Genomic DNA, 20,200 nt, shown 5'->3' on the forward strand with positions numbered 1-20,200 from the left:
CAGCCTAACAATGGCAGGCACCTTTCATCGTTGAATTGCTTTACTGTTCACTGATTGGTTACAGAAACTTTGAACTTACTGGCTATGCAAAACGAATGGAAGGGCTCATTACCCTACGGAAAAAACACTGCAAAAAACTGTTTTTTTTAAAAAAAAAAAAAATCTTTTTATGATGCAAAAAACGGTGTTTTACTGTACCTCACTAGAGTACTCAAAATAGTGGCGTTTTTGATGAATAAAATTGTAAAAAACTGCATTTTAATGTGAATCACATAAAAATAGAGGTGAATTATGGCACTTTCGGCTTTCCATACACTGGAGGCCGGTATGGAAAAACTTGTCTCTCGGGAGAAAAATGTTTCAGTCTGGACAGAGGGCCAAAACAGAGAGAGGAACATGTGTTTATGAATTTAGCTGGCTTAGTGTGGACATGGTCTGACTGTCAACCTATTTAATTGTTCTCCTAGCAACAAAAAAAAGCATGATTAACATTCTTATGTTATATTTTTATAGCAATTATATGTTACTGTGTTTTAATGAAATATTCATGTCCCCCATCCTTTGACTTTTGCTAAAATAATGTTGTGAAGCACCCCCATTGTTAAAAATAATAAAAATGAATCCAGATTAAAAACACTTTATATACCTTTACACCATTCATACCTATAACCGCCACCATATGAAATGCATTTATTTTTACGTGGTTCATGTTTAAACATTCTAAGTTGACAGGCAACGCCATTCGTTGTGTGTGTGATTTGACAACTACGTCAAGTCATGATTAAATTATAAAAGGAGCAGAGGAGGAATGACCTGCAAAAAAACAACCTTTCGCCAAGTGCCAGAAGTGCAGCAAAGCTGTCTGTGGAAAATGCACAGACAAGAACGTCTGAACGTCTACTCGGAGTGTAGATTTGTAGATTTGATTTATTGATTGGGACAGTGTGCAGTTTTAAATATTAAAGATGCACTGCACCGGAGTTAGCTCGAAGCTAATTTGCACATACAAAGGACACACCATACAAAATACAAAGCTACACACGACAGCACATCACATACACCCACAATGTCAATTAGAAATTAATAATGTAAACTTGTCAAATTAAAAGCAAGATTACCTGTGCTAATGAGAAGACCACAGATGGAGTTTACACTCAGTGGTCACACAACTGATTGGTCTTTAGTAGGTTTTTTAATGTAGATTTTTCGTTGCGACATTAAATCACCCATAAGTGCGGTGGTTTTTTATTGTTATTATTATCGCTCATTATTGTCCGTTACTGGTATTTAGGCTAGTTTGGTAATTTAAATAATTTGGGTTATCTCATTATGTGATGAATGTTGTTTTATAATAATATCACATCACACAAATATACAAATATTTCCTTCTAATACCCATTTTCATTGTCATTTTTCGACTGATTTATACTGACAGTCGTGCAAAGAGATTAGTGTAGTGTAGTATTAAAGATACTTAGATACTAGTGTAAAGACACTTAGATTATAAAACAAGAGGATGAAAAACACAGGTGATAATTAAACAGACTCATGACTTTAGACATTCCTTTGTGAAGACAATGCTTTAATACAATGACAGGGTACATTTTTTAGTATTAGAAAGGCACACAAGTAGGCAGCTTAGGTATAGAGTGACCCCTGTTATGCAACTCTGAAGCATTTGAGGTCAACAGGGAAAGAACATTGCCTCAGTTAAATATTGAAAAAGTAAATACCAACATGAGACGGGACTTGTTTACTTTTTCAGCGTTTAACTAATTCACGATGTGTCCTTCACTGAAGTGCTTTTGTTGCCTAATCGTGAACACACAGTCTCCTGCATTTTGACTTTACAACTTCTGTGGTACAAATGAACATACTCTTGGCAGCAATTAGTATTTAGAGTTGAATAAACTCAGTATTATTTTCAAGCTGTTAAAGTTTACATAAAAAAGATCCTCTTCTCTTCTGTATTTACTAAGCTCTGAGAGTTTGCATGTGCAGAATGCATAAGCTTGATTGTCTCCTTTGCACATAGAAACATCCCTCCAGCTGTAAATAAAATACCACTAAGATGCTCAGAAACCATGCATGCATGCATGCTGCACTTTATTTGTGCGCAGGTGACATGAGAAGTTCATGAAGAGGAAAACAGCTCTTGAAGTCTCTTTCTAAAAGTCCTTTGAGGGAGCATCGAGGAGCAGTTAACCAGTTTAGCAGTGCTCAGAGTTATTCTGCTTAAGAATTTCAAGAAGATCTGAGAGGAATTTTTCCACTTTTTCTTCCTTGTGGCTCTCACACTGAAGACACTCTGACTCTGACTGTGGGGGTGAGAGAGAGAGAGATACATTTATTATTGGCCACAGAAACAAACCTAAAGAGCAGTTGTCCTAAATTGCTTGTAGTTGATCAGGTGGAGGTCGGATGACGTTTCCCACCACAAACCAACCACTCCAGAGTTAGTTTGTGACCGGACTGAGACCACTTCCTCTAAAGGGTCTCTATGCAGTTGTTTTGGTTGATTGCTGTGTTAAGACTTGCCCAAACGAATCACACGGAGGAGGAGAACCAACCTGTCTCGTTCAACCAGACTGAACCACGCAGGAATAAAACAAACAAGACTCAAATTTCACCAACATACCTCCCACCTTTTTTTAAAAGTTTGGCTCTGCCTTTTATTAAAGCCCCCCCCTTCGCTGTAAAATCACAAATTTAAAACAAGTCTTGAAGGGATCTTTAAGTTTAAGGACACATATTCTGCACATTATCTTATACTGGCCCTTTATGCAGCCCCTCAGTTCAGCCTGTGTCTGAAACAGGCCTTTTTAGCTCCTGTCTCTTTACCCCACTTTGTGTTTGCCTTTTTTTATATTCTCTTGTTTTTTCTAACTTATCTTAATGATTTTATTGCAGTTGAATTGGCGGTACGCTATGCATGCTGCTCCAGGCAAGAAAATACCAAGACTTTTTGAGGTTTACCTAATTGTTTACTTGTTTTAACCAACAAACTAATTCTTTAGTGAAAGCTGTTTACTTCCAGCAAACATTAATTACCCGTGGCTATTGTTGGCTGGTTTGCAGCCTCATTTTTTTCCTCATGAACTGCATTTTTGTGTATTTTTCTTCTGTTGTAGAGCATGACCCAAGGCTGCTCTTACAGACTCAAGAGAGTGTATCTGCTTGTTGTTAAGCTCGTTTTATATCTAGCAAACAGATTTCCGCTGTAGTCCCCAATCAAAGAAGCCAAGGATGACATATTATTTCTGGTAACAACCCAATCTCCAACATCTAAATACTGGACTGATCACACAAGAGATTTTTGAAGAATTTCTTGTTTTGTGTAGCAAACAGAATATGATATCAATCTGTAAAGTTCAGTAACAATGAGCCAGTCACTGATTGATCTGCTGCTGAGATATCTGGCTCTCAAAGCTCGCCTCACTTTCCGATCCCCACCCTGCTCCAGTGTCCAGCTACCAGGATGTGATATTGCAAAACATTTAATCAACAATCCATAAAAGTCATTAATAAACCGGTGTTATCTTCCATACTTTTTGACTGGCTTGTGGCTGTGGTGAAGAAGTTGTTCTAATATACAGAGAGATTGAAGCAGACTTTGACAAATTTTAATTCTATCTTCTCTATACTTTTGACAGTTTGACGTTTAAAGCAGTATTAATTGACTTTACTTGACAAGCTGTAAACACCACACATGTTGCTCTCCCTACTCTGTATTCCCATTTCATATTTTTCTTCAAACAGTCTCCTCAATACAATATTACTGAACGAAGTAACTCAGGACTCAAGAAGCTTATAGGTTTATATTATGACCACCAGTTTTAATTATTTCAGCTTTATTCTAAGAAATCACAGTTTGTCTGTGATTTTGGTGGACGGCTAAGAAAAACTACAATACGCATGAGCTTCGGCCGCTGTTGCTATGGAAATGAGGCCAATCACCTAAATATACTGATACTGTATCATAAACTACAGCTAAATAAAATCATCTTCAGCCTCTACCTTACTAATTAAACTGCGGTTCATTTTCATGTATAAGTCAAAATATACATATGTATACACATATGTATACATATGTATATATATATATATATATATATATATATATATGTATACAAGAGTAAATGCAATAAATGCGTCTTATACAACTTCAAATGACCTCTTTTACAGTATTTTCTCCTTAAAGTGGCTTTTTAAATGACTTTTACAAACCAATCACAATCAATTTATCAGTCACATTCTGCAGACTTGTAATTGTTTCTCTCTTCCTCACCTGGTCGATGCGCCCTGCTAATGCTTTTAGCATTCCATATAACCTTTGTGCTGCTATGTTTTTATTGGACTCCTCGATGAGGACATTAACTTCATCAGCAAAGCAATTCAGGGTGGAGCGGGGGCAGTTCTGCTGGAGAGAGAGAGAGACAAAGAGGGGGAGAGAAAGATGATGCTGTGAAGTCAACAACCTCAGTATAAAAGACTTATTATCTTAATGAACCACAGGAGTTTTTATGTTGATGTGTATTTTTATATAATTTCTTTCATAGAGTCAGTTTTAAAGTTTCATTTCACCCAAATCACTGAAAGAAAGAATATATTTTCTCACTTCCGTAGTTGTCTCTAGCTTAGGTTATTTAGTTCTGGTATTATTTTTTCCCTTAACCTTATCACCAGACAGAATATTCATATTGCACAAATTATTTCTTTCTACTACATGTAGGCATGGCAGCAACAGCATGGTTAAAGTTAAGGAAAGACTGAGATTATGGTTTTAAAAAAAGCAAATGTTTCTTTCAGGTTCACCATCTCGACCTCCACATCTTTACTTCCTGAAATCGAGGGTCTAAGGATAGAGGAGGTTGTATTCCTATACAGATTTAAAAGCCCCCTGATGGTAATTTGAGCTGTACAAATAAAATTTGCTTTGACTTGACTTCCTGCCTCACCGTATAAAGGACATCCTGCAGTGGCTCTCAGGATGTAAATCATGCACTGCAGAACTACCTGCCAAGGGGGCATATGGTAGAAAATAAAATATTGATGAGGGCAAATATTGCTAAACTGAGAGTGCAGATGAATAAACTGTGTTCAGCTCATCAGTTTGTGCACACAGATGAATAAAATGTAAAATAAAAGAAATAAAGAGAGTAGTTTAGTAAAGGATTGTGTCCAAGGGAATGAATAATAACCCTTCCAATATGACACAAAGTATTGGTGAAGAATTGCATTTTGGGGTTTTTTGCTAAGATTTTTCGCTCAATAGTGGGAATTTTCACACATATTTATAAGTTTGACAGTTCTGAAACTCAAATGAAATGCTTTTCCATTCCAACCCCTCTGCCCTCACAGCTGTAGAGGGCACTCTTAATTAAGAGGTAGGGTATAAATACACTGGCAAACTTTGGGAAGCCCTGAGATTGCTACAGCTACAATGAACAATGAAACATGTGAGAAAACATGTTTCATTGCTCATTTGGGTATAGAGGATATTTTTCTTTATTTGGGGAACCATCCCTTCCACAGCTATAGCAATCTCAGTCTGAAGATGGAAAAAACAGCTTACTTTTTACAAATTACTTTTTACTGTTTTATTAGAGCTAATAAAAAGCACATGTGTGGATGGAAAACTGTTTATCAGTCACTGTTCCTATGTATAAAACCAGAGCAGGTCTCAGAGGTGAATCCAGGGAAACTGTAGAGCTAACTGGGCTCTGTGATGTTTGATGTTGTCATATGAACAGTTGTGGATCACCAGAAATCACAGATATAACCTCACACAGTAAGAATCTGGCTGACGTCCACAGGCACGCTGAGAATCCATGACTACAGTAAGACTGTTGCCAAATGCAGGCAGCCTCTGCAGCCAGGCCAGATTTCTGACATTAGCTGAGTGATATAATGATATGTTACAATACAATCCACTTCCTAAAATAAACATTTATATTTTAACGGCCTAAAATAGTTTCTGTTTATTCTTGTGGCTTTCTTCTCATTTCCTTTTAAATTTCTGTTTGAACTCGATTGGCTCTGATGACTAAGATCATTTTTAGTTGAGGCAATTAACCAGCTGAGGACCTTTGTCTTCCTGAGTCTGTAAGAATTGAGTATATATGAGATACGAGGATATGATATGATGATTATAAATGAGTCAGAGCGGAGAGAAAGCTCATACCTTGTAGTCTCCAGTGGTGGGTGTGTACAGCATGCAGTCCAGCAACTTCTGAGGAGAAAGAGACGGTTCTGCATCAGCTCTACATCTGTACAGTCATTACAAGTCAGCTACAAACCATTTCGACCTGTCAGGTCATCCGGAACGGGTCTAATTATTCCCAGGATCTCCTCGAAAAATGTTGAAGCTGCTTTTAACTTCTGTGCTCTCAGTTGCTGGAACATGTAATTTGATCATGATGTGATGTGCATTTTATTTTGTATGATTTACATTGGTGTTGCGGCTGCAACACCAATGTAAATCATACAGTAAATCATACAGTCTGGCATTGTGTTTACACCTGGAATGAAGTGTGCAACATAAATAGCATTTTGCTTGCTTGCATGCTGTAATGATCTCTTTCATAATTCCTCTTGTAAGAGAGAGAAGTTTGGGAGTCTGTTATGCAGCATTCTTACTCACTGCCAGGATGACTGAGCAAGACCCAACAAGATGTGTTTTCATCTTGTCTTTCATAACACACTTCACCCTGAGAATCTCACAACACAAGTCGATCATTAGTGTTTGCAACATGCTTTATCTTTTCATTCCAGCCTGAGGTTATTGGTTGTGTGTTGCAAAAAAAAACTTGGTGAATGAGTCATCTTTTATCAGGATCATTACGGTGATTAAAACCTGTGGCTGCTCTCTGAACCAGGTATGTAGCCAGTAGTAGACCTGGGTGGCACAGATGGCACAGGCCCTGATATACTTCATTTATTGTTGACTTGTTGCGTGTGTTGAATTGTCTTCTGATTAAAACCGAACTGTTGAAATAGGTTGTAGGACATCTCCGGACTGTCCTTAGTTGCTCTGGACCTTCCTGAGCTGCCTTCAGCCAACCAGCTGGCTTTTCAAGTGATGTAATGTTAACCCTATGGCAATGGCTAAACAAAGTTTTTTAATGTGTTATTTGGAAAAAAGTTGTGGAAAAAGAAACTCCTCCATCAACCACCAGACTCATCAGCCCACAGCGAGGTCAGCGCTTTCTCCCGATCAGCCTGATCCGGGGTGTTGCAGCCTTGAGATTGCTGCTAGACTATAGGCCCTTTTGTGTTGTTGCAATAATTTAATTTTTTTCTGTTGTGTGCAAGCCGGTAGTCAGCCCGACTACTAAAAACTGTAGTCATCACCTTGACAGATCAGTGGAAACTCTCCAGAGGAGACACAATTAACAACCTGGTCGCCAGAATAAAACGTTGCCATTGTATGTTTCTGCAAACCACGGATATGTTGAATATCTACGTTTCGACACGTGTAATACATATCATATCAACATTTCTACAGTGACGTAGTTCACATGAGATCTATATCTATCTATTTCTTCTTAGGAGGAGGAGCACAGGTCAGTGGATAGTTGGGAGGTTTGTTGGCAGGAAGTTGGATGAGCAGAGAGCGCCAACCAACTCCCACTTCCTGTTTCAACTGACAAAACCAGGTGTTTTTAGTGAGACGTTGGGGCATTGGCAGCTGTTTTTATTTTATTATTATTTATTTATTTTACACCAAACCATGATCTTTCTCTAACCGTAACCAAGTGGTTTTTGTTGCGAAACCTAACCAGACATAAAACATCATTATTCAACTGATAAAGTCCAACATTGAAATGTAGACATTCAATGTATCCGTGGTTTACAGAAACGTACAACATACGCCAACGTTTTATTCTGGTGATTGGGTTGGAATTAAACATTTAGCTTCTGAAATCAATATTTTAGAAAGCTCTGATGGAGCTCAGGATTTATCAGGAGGACGGCTGCTTTACTCCAAACAACCTGAACCTGGACTGCGTGTGTGTGTGTGACCTTTTAGGATGTGTAGAAGAACACAGAACATTAATTAACATTAGATCTGTCAGCGTGTCGGGAGATTTAAGTAATCAGTGAAGTTACACTGCTGTGCCTCGTTAGTAAATGCACACAGCGTCTCTCTTATCGTTTCCGCTGCAACTATTTACTAACACTCAAACATTTCGCTGCTATCGGTTCACCTGCTGATTTATGTGCCATTTATAAAGCACTTGTATGTGTTTCGCCATACAGTGGCATCAAAGTAGTACGGACACAGTTCATAGAGTGTAACAACGCAGTTTTCTGTAAAATGTGCAGATTTGGTTTTTCATTAGCTGACCAGTTACTGAAGCAACAAGGCTGTAGGGCCATAATGAATGTGACATGTTTGATTTATGTCTAAGTTCAAAGCTTCTCTGCTGTCTGGATTTATTTATGTTGTCACTTTATGCAATAAAATAGTAAACAGTGTCGTGCGCTGTAGAGCTGATGAGCAGCTGGTCTTCCCGGTGCATATATATACTGTACTGTATTTTAGGCTGGACAGGCTATAAAAGACACCTTTTGTCTATACTGTTCAGCCTTTATAGTCTGATGCTCTGTTGGTTGAACATGTTGGATCAACAGTGTTTCGCTGTTATTATTACCTTTTGTGATGCAGAATGTTGCAAAGTAAAATGGTCACTCATGTTTCAGTTTGTATATGTTTGTCCTTTTTTTCTTCCTCTAACTTTTCATAAGTTGAAGATGACCCACCAATTTCTATACGGGCCGACCCAAAATACAATTTCTACCTACGCCACTCCTCTGAACATGATATCTAATCAGAATGTTTGATTGGAATATTTGTCACAGTTACTGTATGTTGTTGGTTGAAAGCAGATAAAAAAGGACAGATGGTGAAATTCGTACCAAGTCTTTGTCGTTGATGAGTTTATTGACGTGGCGGATGCTGTCACGGCTGCAGGGTTTGGGTTTGTTGCCCTGCGTCAGGACAGGCAGACAGATGCAACACAGAAGCACACTCGCAAGAGTGGGCCTCCCTCTCAGCATGGCACTGGTAGTAAAACCATCATCTGCGTCACATTATCTGCTGCTGGCTGCTGACTCACACTACGGCATCCTCCTGGAGATAAACCGCCTCTGTGGTCTCTCATGGAGTCTCAGGTGGGTTCAGATGTAAAGCTGGGAGGTCTAGAGGTGCATCTTGATCCCACTGGAAGAAACTAGCACACACGTGTCCTCAAGATTCCTGTAATCCAACAAGAGGGCAGTTTCAATCCCGGGACGGTTGAGAAAATCTGGATGATTTACAGTGAGAGCTTTTTAGGACTCCGGTGGACTGTTGAGGTGCGAACAAGGCACCAAGCTGCCGGACTGCAGGTGGTGAATGACAGAGAACAGAGATCAGTCAGCCCAGAAACATGTGAAAGTGGCTCCAAAGAAAGAATCACATCAAATTTACAACTGCATTTACTCTCCGTCAGTAAATCCTCAGTAAAGTCAGGTGGTCCACTGCTGGAAAACAGTTCATTAGCAAAAAATACATAAATAAAAATCTAAAATATGAAGCCAAATAGCTGAAATCTCAAAAGAAAAAAAACACCAATATAATCCATGAAAGGAAACGATAGCTTATCTCAGTGTATCACCAAGTGAATTCTTCTCTTCAGTTCTCTGTTTTCCAACTTTAAGGGAAAGAACTGTCCCAAAGCAGATCGGTGCAGTGAATTCCAGAAGAACGATTTTCTTACAGTGATTCTTTTTTTTTTTTTTTTCTCGCTTCACCAAAAGCTGCAGGAGCTGCTGAGGAGCAGACTGGTTCCCTCTCCAGCTGGTTGAAAAGTGGGAGTCTGGAGTCTGTATGTGGGATTAATGGATGAACGATGGATAGCATGGAGACGACAAGCTTTCACCAGCGTCCTGCTCTCTATCTCACCTCACTCCTCTTCCTCTCCGTCTGCCCTTTCACTTTCTCACTCCTCCCACTCCCCTCCTCCTCCTCCCTTTCATTTCACTATACTCTTATATGCCCTCCTCTTTTCCCAAACTCTGTTTCTTTTGCCATCTCCTCCTCCTCCTTTTTTGGGATCAGTTTTCTCAGAGCCCTGCAGCTTCATAAATCATCTCAACATGCCTGCCTTTGATTTTTTTTTACTATGATGAGAAGTTGCAAAAGACCACTTATAAATGTTATAAAAATGGCTTCCGCTTCATAATACTTCAATTACCTGAAGCCTTTAAAGCTGATTTATTCATCGACTGGGACTGTGTGCTGTTTGAAACATTAAAAGCACACAGCTATTTGGTAACTTCCAGTAAAAGAAACATCTTCATCCCGCTGTTATTGATACGAGCCAGCCGGAAAGTCTCCTGTGTCTCATGTCTCTCTCTCTTGTCTCTTTGAAATAAATGAAGCTAATGAGAAAATCGACTTTAAATGTCACCATACATATTTTAAGGGGTCAATTCAGGCAAATAGCCTAAACAGTTGTTTTCCTATCCCTCAGTGGAGATTTCTGTCAAAAAATACTCCGATACATCTCTTATTAAGAGGAACTTAATAAAACTACAGTTTCACATGTTTCAGAAAGTGTCATTTACATTTCAGACATTTTACTGGACAAAAAAAAAATTGCATTTCTTGTGGATTATTCATCAAAACAATTTATAAGTTCTTGTGTTAATTACCAACTACCTACATTTTAAAAAAAAAAAGAAGGCATGGACACTATTATTTGTGTCTTATTGATTGGTTTAAGCTGGAATACACACATTAATACACTCTAAGAAAATAATTATTCACCAGTCAAACACCCCTTAACAGGTTCAGTAAATAGATAACTTGAGTTTCTTTCACCTTGTCTAGTTATAAAGCCTTCAACAAAGTGTTTGGCAGACTGGAATGTGTGTGAACACATTAAACTCCTGTGTAAATTTCAGGACTTTGCAAAAGGGAAACTATTGCTCCTCTTACCAGGAAATGACATCTTTCTGGAGTTACATACTTCACCTCTGAGTATGAAATTCACGAGAAAGAAAGGAAGTTTCTCAAAAGGGAGTCATGCATATCATGTATCGTATGTCATTTAACACTGTAAAACCCCCAGAAGCGCCAGAGTTCATTACAGCCACAAAATGAAAGTGTTGGGCAGTGTTCATGCTAACATTCAGAGGACTTTTACTTAATACTTTTACTTTAATAAAGGATCTGAGTACTCTTTCTACCACTGATTGACACTATGAACAGAACAGCATCTACTAAAATGACATGTTGGACTTGTAATGATCCACAAGTAACTAATGACTAACAACACATTTCAGTGTTGAGGCCAGTCTGGGCCTGTTTCCAGCAGGAGTTTCATAAAAACTTCACATCACTCAACATAACTGGAAACTGTGGATTTTTCTTGTGGATTTTTTTTTTAAATTTCCACAAAGTTTCATCCATCCTTTCTTTGTGCTTTTTTCCCCATAATGAGCCTCTTAGAATGTCCTCATTCAAGCTTGAGTTGTGAAGCACTTTTGGGTAACGCTTTAGATTACAGCCCGCAACGTGCAGTGTAATTACTCCGCAGTTACAGTGTAATCTTTTGTGTTAACGGTGTAGCAGTACGGTACGTACCAATACATATATGTAGGTACAGAGGAACAAGATGTGAAGTTATGGAATAAGGGGGTAACAATTTAGGAACTTACAAATAAGCCTACTGTAATTATTGTTTAACTACCAGGTACCTATTCTATTATTACAGAGTATGTACGATCTACTGAGCAATAATCTGGAAATTTGAGAAGAATTTAGAGAGAATTAATACTGTAGTTATTATTTAACTACTAGGTACCTGTTATGTTATTACAGGGTACAGTATGACTATAAAACTGAGTAAAAATCTGGACGTTTCAGGGAAGATGGAGTGATGACTTCTGCAGCACTTCATAAATCTGACGTGATTTTTTTTTCAAAATGACCTTATTACCAACAAACTGGCAAAATACATTGCTCCTCTTTCATTTTGGCCTACTTAAAATAATAACGGAGTACATGAGGTATGACTCACTTGTAGTGGTTTAGACTACAGCCCTCACATCCTGTCATTTTCCTGTAATTACATGTAACAAACATAATTTACTCTGTAACTACAGAGGACAATGTGAGCACAGTTTTAATTTTACTTGCCGCAAAAAATGGAAGAACTTAATTAACTACACAGTTTGCAATCAGAAGAGTATATGAGCCATTTATGTGTGTTCTGATTCATAGCTCATGTTTTATCTTTAGCTATATTTATATTAGCTATAGCCATATATTTATTTCCTGGGATGAAAGGAGATCGTGCACAGAGCTGAAAAAAGGGTAAACTTGCTCATTGAGGAGCCGTGATGCCGGAGGAAAACAAATACCAGGGAGAAGACTTTCAACATTTTAATGACTTCAAAATTGTCAACATGTGTTTACACACAAGTGAGTGACATCTCTGGTGGGTGAATTCTGTCCGCTGATGGCAGATGGAGCCACGATGCCATAAACAAGCGTCAAGTGATGAAGTTTGTTGGTGAGATGAATGACAGCTGAGACAGTCTTCAGAGGCCGACAGTATCCATGACAACACGCCGGACCCTGGACCCTTTATTCCGAAGTAAACGCACAGATGTACCACGTAGTTATTTTAAGTACGCCAAAATGAAAGAGGAGCAATGTAGTTTGTTGGTAATAAGGTCATTTTGAAATAAAATCACATCAGATGTATGAAGTGCTGCAGAAGTCATCACTCCATCTTCCCTGAAACGTCCAGATTTTTACTCAGTTTTATGGTCATACTGTTCCCTGTAATAACATAACAGGTATAGTAGTTAAATAATAACTACAGTATTAATTCTCTCTAAATTTTTTCCTAGATTTCCAGATTATTGCTCAGTAGATCGTACATACTCTGTAATAATAGAATAGGTACCTGGTAGTTAAACAATAATTACAGTAGGCTTATTTGTAAGTTCCTAAATTGTTACCCCCTTATTCCATAACTTCACATCTTGTTCCTCTGTACCTACATATATGTATTGGTACGTACCGTACTGCTACACCGTTAATACAAAAGATAACACCGTAACTGCGGAGTAATTACACTGCACGCTGCAGGCTGTAATCTAAAGCGTTACCGCACTTTTATTCACCAGCATGAATTCTGAGTGTAAATCTGTGAATTTTTGTACAAATATGCAGCAGCTCAAATTTCAAAAGCAGCACTCTGTTTCTCATCAAACCCCATAAACAAATAAAGACGAGTAAAGTTCTTACCCAGAGAGAGAGAGAGAGCTGAGCGAGGCAGGCGACTGAAGAACAGCCAGCAGAAGAAATAAAAGCACATGAAAAGGGGGTCAGAGTTCATATTTGGAGTGCCAAGCAAAACTGAAACTGTGAGTGCATGTTGCACGTATCGAATAGCTGCAGCTCACTGTTATATGTATAATAGTTCACTCTGCTGCAGCTTCTCAGCACAATCAAACACATGAAGCCCGCAGAAATGTACAGATATGCTCTAATGACACAAAGAAACTTTACAAACTGTCTGTCTGTTTGTTTGTCTATCTGTCAGGTTTTATTGACTTTTCTCTGTGCCAGAAGCAGGAAGTTGTGCAGAATATTCTATTATCAAACGTCCTACAAAGTGAGGTTGTTTATTTTTTTATATCACCAGTACAATATCCAGGTGTTTCTCATTCATGAGTCACACAATGTGAGTGAGATAAGAGGTTTGTGTTTCTGCGGGTAATCTGGCCTGCAGTGTGTGTGGAGTCATGGGTGGAAGAAACACAATTCACAAGGAAACATGCATGAAGTTTACAACTTATGACAAACAATATTTCTTATCGTGCCAGGTCAAGTAGCTGCAGTGCACATCAATACAGAGTTCAATCAATATGTAGTTAGTTAGACACTGTGAGTAAATGTACTTTATATTTAAAGGCACAGTACATTAGAATTTACAGTAAGGCACAGTGGTGCTTATTGAGCAAAATGCTAACTTTAGCATGTTAACATACTCAATTTTATTTTACTAATTAGCACTTAGCTGAGGCTGATGGGAGGATTTGTTTTGCAAGTACGACGACAAATTAAAATTTTGAAAAGATGAAAAGTCAGAGGATCACCAACGTTATGAAAGTTAATCCTCTGGTGAACCAAATTTCATAGCAATACGTTCAATAGTTAAGAGATATTACAATTACAAAGTCAGCCTACTATCACCTGAAGAATATATCAAGAATTAAAGGACTTATGTCTCAGCAGGATTTGGAAAAATTTGTCCTGCATTTATCTTCAGTAGACTTGACTACTGTAACGCCGTCTTCACAGGTCGATCAGACAGCTGCAGCTGATTCAGACGCTGCTGCTCGAGTCCTAACTAAGACCAAGAAAGTGGATCATATAACTCCAGTTCTCAGATCTTTACACTGACTTCCTGTCTGTCAAATAATTGATTTAAAAAAAAAAGCACTGCAGAGCACTGAATGGTTTAGAGCCAAAATACATTTCTTATCTGCTGTTATGAAACATCCAGACCTATCGGGTCATCTGGATCAGGTCTGGCTTTCTGTCCCCAGACTAAAAACTAAACATGGAGAAGCAGCGTTCAGTTTCAATGCTCCACATATCTGGAACAAACTCCCAGAAAACTCTCAGTTCTTTTAAATCACAGCTGAAGACTTTTCTGTTTGCCGCCTTTTATTAAACCAATTTTGAGGGTTGATATCTTACACTGCACTGTAAGTTTTATTCTCCTCTTTTATCTGTCTTATTCCCTTTTTAGCTTCTTTTTATTTCCAAATTTAACACTTTTTGATCGTATTTAAATGTCTTTTTACCTGTGTTGCCTTTATATTCTGTCTTGATGCCTTTTATGCTCTATGTAAAGCACTTTGAATTGCCTTGTTGTTGAAATGTGCTGTACAAATGAACTTGCTTTGCCTTATGATGATGCAAGATATTTGAGTCTGGACCCGACCGACAGACTGACGTGGACACAGTATCTGTAATAAAATGCACGAGTCACTGCGTTTTTGGTTTTGCACCACACAACTTTATTTTCCATACATCTCACTGACTCTATCAGGGTTCCTGCATGAAGACTTAATATGAAGACTGTTAATATTTCCCTTTTCACCAGCTCCCAAAAACATGAAGTTCTCTCCAGTCTGTCACCAGCATCCTGCAGAAACCAAACAACTCATTCAATGATTTTCATATCTGACCTCCACACGTTCAGTTTTACTGCATTCATATTCATAAAAGTCCTTTGCTCAAATACTATTTTCACTAGCAATTCATTTGTGTTTTCTTTCTATTTTTGTGGAAACTGAAAACTGTGTAAATAGTGTTTTCTTTCAACAGGTTAGACAACTTTTAAATGGTTGGGGACATTAAATCTGTTTTTTTTGGTTGGAAATGATGAAAAACCAAACACAGTGAACCTTAAACATCAATCATCAACTGTAATAGGATTTGCCTGATGACTTTCTATATTTTTATTCTTGCCAATAAAGCTCATGTTTGGATCCAAACCAGAAATGAACTAATCCAACAAGTATTGTGTGTGCATCCAGAGCCTGATATATCTTATTCCTCTGTGCTGTAGACCTCCGTTGTTGTCCAAAAACGTTTTAAAAACACATCAGTGAGCCACAGAAAAATATAGAAAATTGCCAGATTGATCTTTTCATACGTGAATTAATCAATATGTCACCAGTGTGTAACCAGAACACTTGAGTCTGTTTTGACTCCTGATGATCAGTATTTGGCTTGATGCTGAGGTCATGAGGCTGTTTCTGAAAACCCAGTGAAGCTCAAGATACAAGGTTTCTGAAGGATACCGACAACAGGACAGAGTGCAAAGTCAATGACCCAAATGAGTACATCAATATGAGAACAAACATCACAATACACAGATATCCGCTTGGTCTGAAGTTAAAGGAGAACTTGCCAGACACGTCATTTCAAACACACACACACACACACACACACACACACACACACACACACTTACACCCAAGAGCTGAGGACACTGTGCAAAATATCAACATAACGTTAAGGATATTAAGTGCCAAAGAGAATAAGACTAACTTCATAAATAAACAATAAAATAAAAAGAATAAAAATGGTTAAAAAGATAGATTATTAATAACCACAGTTAACTTTAAACACATGGCGTCAGAAAACCAGAAATTGATGTTTGTTCAACAGAATATAGAAAAATAAAAATAGAAGCAATAATAATAATACATTAAGTAACTGTGATTGCATACAGCACTGGTTGGACCTTCAACATATCTGTGTTTGCAGGATTAGCAGAAATGGATGTACTCCAGCTCATTAAAGTTACTGATTTAACTGTCTATTATTATCTAAAAGTCCATCCAAGAAGTCATCACATCTACAAAAAAAGAGTCTGTTCAGAAGCAGCAAACTGTCCAATGAACAGACTTCAGACTGGTTAAACTGTCTTTAAACTGTCACATCCTGCTGAGGACATTCAGGGGTTTTGGGTGTTCATCAAGCAAGAGGACAGCTGCGTGATTCATCACCATTGGTGGCAACGTATTCCTTTACTTTTTTACAAAATTGGGATCTTTAAAGAAATTCCATTAGCATCTATTCAAAGTCATTAGCCCAGATTGAAAAATATGAAGAGCCATGTGCAGGTGGATTTTCCATCCTTGAAAAGTCTAATGTTTAATGCTCAGGTACTAAGATTCAATGTGTAGTCTGCATTACATGTGACCCCAAACGTATCCCATCACGCTCAGGGGAATGTCTTCACTCATTATGTCCCTCGGGGTGTGAACTTATTCCCAAGCCAAAGTATCCATCGCTTTGCTATTTGAGAAAGCTTTTCAACTTGGAATACTTTGTGTCTCTGTGGTGAGGGGCCAACTCACGTGTGGATGTTTTCTCTAAAAAAAAACAGTAATGCCTTTTTTTTCGTTGCATCACCTCCTCAGGCCACAAAAGAAAGAATCCTGTCTGTCTTTCAAAGCCTGTTACAGTTCTGAGGAAGAGGGGAAGGAAGGTGTGAAAGTCCGTTGATGCTTACTCTCCTCGCCATTTGCGCCTGTCCTGATCCTCCAGCTCCAGCTCCACCCTGGAGGGTTTGGGTCAGGCTAACTTGGGCTGTGCTGAAGGAGGTTATCCGGCCACTTCCAGCAATCTGGAGGTTGACTGTGGTGGCGTAACTGGTCTTCTGGTTCCCCAGTTTGGTAGGAGAGGAGAGGGCAAAGGGTAGGGGGGATGAGCTTGAGGGCAAAGGGGAGGAGACTGAAGGTACAGGAGGCGTTGTGGAGGCGATTTGGACCTGAGGCTGGGGTTTGACTTGGTAGTTTGGTTGTTGGTAGGGGGCAGGTGGAGGGGAGGTGATGCCTGAGGAGGACAGGACCAGGCAGGAAGAGGCAAGGTTTTGTTCACGGGAGGGCCGGGCAACGTAGGCGCAAATCAGCTGACTGCGACAGCTACCCTCCTCCAGCTCTGGGTCTCCCCATTCTGCCTGGCTGTCTGATGGAGTCGGAGAGGAGAGGAGGGTGTGCGAGAGCGGGGAGAGAGGAGAAGGAGAAGAGGCAATGATGGTGGAAGTAGCACTTGTATCGAGGCTATCAGTTCCATTATATTTGCTCGAAAGCTCCCGTACATCTGGCCAGGGCACGCTGGTGAAATGCTGCCCACCAAGGGTGCCTTTCCCTGGAGTAAGCCTGCTAAGGGAGTTGGGGGACTGAAGTCCAGCTCGGGGGCTGAGGCAGGATGGTGAGCTGCCATACGAGGACCATCCACTTCTTGGACTGGTCGGACCGGACTCATGCTGGTCAAAGGACCCTCGACCACTACCACTAAAACCAAGGGATCTACGGCTGCCCTCTGCCCAGGAGCGGCGCAGTCCACTAGTGTTGCTCCGGGCCGGGCTGGGGGTTCTGTCTGCGAGGTTGGAGGACAAAGACCTACGGAGGGTTTGTGACATTGTTTGGGCCACTGGAGGCCAGGGTGCAGATGGGGAGGAGGCTCTGGAACTATGCAGTGGGGCAGAAGAAGAAGAGGAAGTGGGGAAGGAGGCATTCTCCAGTGTTGGTGATCCTAAAGAGGAAGCAAAGGAGCGAGAGGGAGAGGAGGAGGTGAATCGAGGGTTTCTAGGTTGAGGTGCTGCAACATTATTTGTCCAAACATTCACTGACACGCCAATAGGAGGCGGGGAGAGGATCTGCGGGCTTGAACATGAGGAACTTGCTGAAGAGGCCCTTGGAAGCTCCAAAGTGAGACCAAGTGGATTATGGGAACTTACGCCTCCTACTCGTGTGCTCCTGGGGTGGGGAGGTTTGTTTGCCATGGGAGAGGAGTAATTATGTTGAGGAGGTGGGGAGCAGAGGCGAGTAAAGGAGGCAGGGCTTGGGGAGGGAGATGGAGACTGAACTCTTGAGCTAGGTTCAGACGCAGAAAAAGGCCGAGCTACACGGTTGTGTGACCCCGACCAGAGAGGATCATGGGTTTGTTGTTCTACAGTAGCATTAGCACTACCATTAGCTAGTGGCGCCTTCTGTGGACTGACTGACCAACCCCCATTACTGACAGCACCATTAATGCTGCAGATGCTGGCATTACTTGCATTTCTGATCACTGCGGTGAAACCAGATAAGCCAACATTGTTATTGTTGTTGTTGTTAGGGTTTTGTGATGAGTCAGTTTTGGAGTGAAGGAATGAGGCACAGGAGGAAGAGGAAGAAGCGTGGGGAGGCCTCATAGATGGGGAAGGAGAGCGTTGGGAAAGAGAGGGAGGAGTCGACTGCACAGGTGATGGAGAAGGGGACCGGAGAAAGGATGGTGGACACCTTGGATGTTGGTACCCATCTACAGTGCACCCTAACTGGGCATAGGCAGGTGTGCTGGAGCCTTGCTGACCAGGAGGGAGTTTAGGTGAAGGGGAGCGACGTCGTAGATGAGAGGACGGTAAGGAAGGGGTGGAGGAAGGGCTTTGGTTTACTGTGTTTGAGGGTTGGGCTTGATGTCGGGCAGCATTCTTTTTCGCCATACTCTGACTGATGGACTGGCTGATACAGGAGGCAGCTAACGATCTGCTGAATGCAGACGAAGATGCTGTGGGGGAGGAACATGGAGGAGAGCGGAGGGAAGAGGGCAGTGTAGGGGAGGAAGAAGGACCTGCTTTCATGGATGAAGACCTCCCAGAGGAAGAGGAGGAGGAGGAATCAAACGCTGGGGAGGGTGTAGGAGAAGAGGCAGGAGGAGCTCTCATGGAGGAGCCCCTCCCAGAAGAGGGAGGAGGAGAGAAGCAGGGAAGAGCCCTGGGGACAGTGTTCGGGGAGGTGAAGCCTTCAGCAGATAAGGGGGTGGGAGAAGGTGCTGCAACGACCCTGAACGGCGAGGGGCAAGGAGACGCTCGAACAGAGGAGGAGGAGGAAGGTGGGAGGGAGGGTGAGGTGGAGAAAGCTCTGATGGGAGAAGGGGAGCTGTGTTTGAGGCTGGGTCTGAAGGCTGAGGGGGCTGTGGTGGGGTCTGCATCCTGGTTAGATCTCTCCACCAAGCCGGGTGTCTCCAAGGACGGTCGGAAAGAAGAGCGGCTGCCTGAGGGGGGGCTGGCGATGGGTGCGCTGGTGGGGGATCCTGAGCCCTGCTGGTCTGCTTCCCTGGAACTGACAAAGAAGCACAGATTTTTTAAAAAGGAGACAGTTATGAGCTTGCTATTCATTTTTTGACTGCCTGTGTCTAATGAGCTGTAGATTTGGTGATGTTGGTTTTGTTTTGGTTGTTGGTTTACCTATATACAGCTCAGGCAAGACCTAACTTAGACTAAATTCAATTGTCATTTCATAAATGGGCTATAGTATGAAAACTGCTGATGCTTCTCTACACTTAATCTCTACTATAATCTGCTGTAGGGATCCAAACTGGTCCCCTTTGTTAGCTTTTCTTTGGAGTGTAAAAGACTTTGTGTTACAGGAACCTTTCAAATAAGAAATATCAGGAGATCAATTACTTTCTCTTGAATTTAACTCTGACAGAAGCTCACCAAAGGATAATAATGGTGAGTTTTAGACCTTTGCAGAAAACACCAGGATTTGCAAAGTTTGCCTTTCAGCTCAACAATACAATATGTTAGCACTGATAAATCACAGGTTATCACAACAGAGGTCTCCA

The 20,200-nt window shown here is 40.5% G+C and overlaps 2 protein-coding genes across 13 annotated transcripts in view; both read right to left on the bottom strand.

Annotated features, from left to right (window-relative positions):
- Positions 1-1,561: 1,561 nt before the first annotated feature.
- Positions 1,562-10,137, bottom strand: il15l (interleukin 15, like). Of its 4 annotated transcripts, none has more exons than XM_067595567.1 (4): positions 8,923-10,137; positions 6,185-6,229; positions 4,289-4,420; positions 1,562-2,318 (listed from the first exon to the last, which is right to left on the bottom strand). In XM_067595567.1, the coding sequence occupies exons 1-4, from the start codon at positions 9,061-9,063 to the stop codon at positions 2,211-2,213; spliced, it is 426 nt and encodes a 141-aa protein (XP_067451668.1). In that variant the 5' UTR covers positions 9,064-10,137; the 3' UTR covers positions 1,562-2,210. The 4 variants fall into 4 exon arrangements, with proteins under 4 accessions (XP_067451668.1, XP_067451669.1, XP_067451666.1 ...); XM_067595568.1 differs by having other exon boundaries at positions 4,289-4,417; positions 8,923-10,130; XM_067595565.1 differs by having other exon boundaries at positions 6,185-6,232; positions 8,923-10,027.
- A 5,430-nt stretch (positions 10,138-15,567) lies between these two features.
- The window catches only part of plekhg2 (pleckstrin homology domain containing, family G (with RhoGef domain) member 2), a 126,159-nt gene continuing 121,526 nt past the window's right edge, over positions 15,568-20,200 (bottom strand). For all 9 annotated transcript variants that reach the window (XM_067595578.1, XM_067595577.1, XM_067595576.1 and 6 more), the window contains one exon: positions 15,568-19,695. In XM_067595578.1, coding sequence (XP_067451679.1) covers positions 17,040-19,695 — 2,656 coding nt within the window. In that variant the 3' untranslated portion in view covers positions 15,568-17,039. The remainder of the gene's footprint in view (positions 19,696-20,200) is intronic.

This window comes from Thunnus thynnus, chromosome 7 (genome assembly GCF_963924715.1).
Source record: "Thunnus thynnus chromosome 7, fThuThy2.1, whole genome shotgun sequence".
NCBI lineage: Eukaryota > Metazoa > Chordata > Actinopteri > Scombriformes > Scombridae > Thunnus > Thunnus thynnus.

Excerpts from the sequence above, each read along its gene's own strand:
- il15l (XM_067595565.1), bottom strand. The coding sequence starts at position 9,063 with ATGCTGAGAGGGAGGCCCACTCTTGCGAGTGTGCTTCTGTGTTGCATC. Across the intron at positions 6,233-8,922 it reads TCATCAACGACAAAGACTTG|AAGTTGCTGGACTGCATGCT; the intron begins GTACGAATTTCA and ends CTTTCTCCTCAG. Across the intron at positions 4,421-6,184 it reads CCACCACTGGAGACTACAAG|CAGAACTGCCCCCGCTCCAC; the intron begins GTATGAGCTTTC and ends CTCTCTCTCCAG.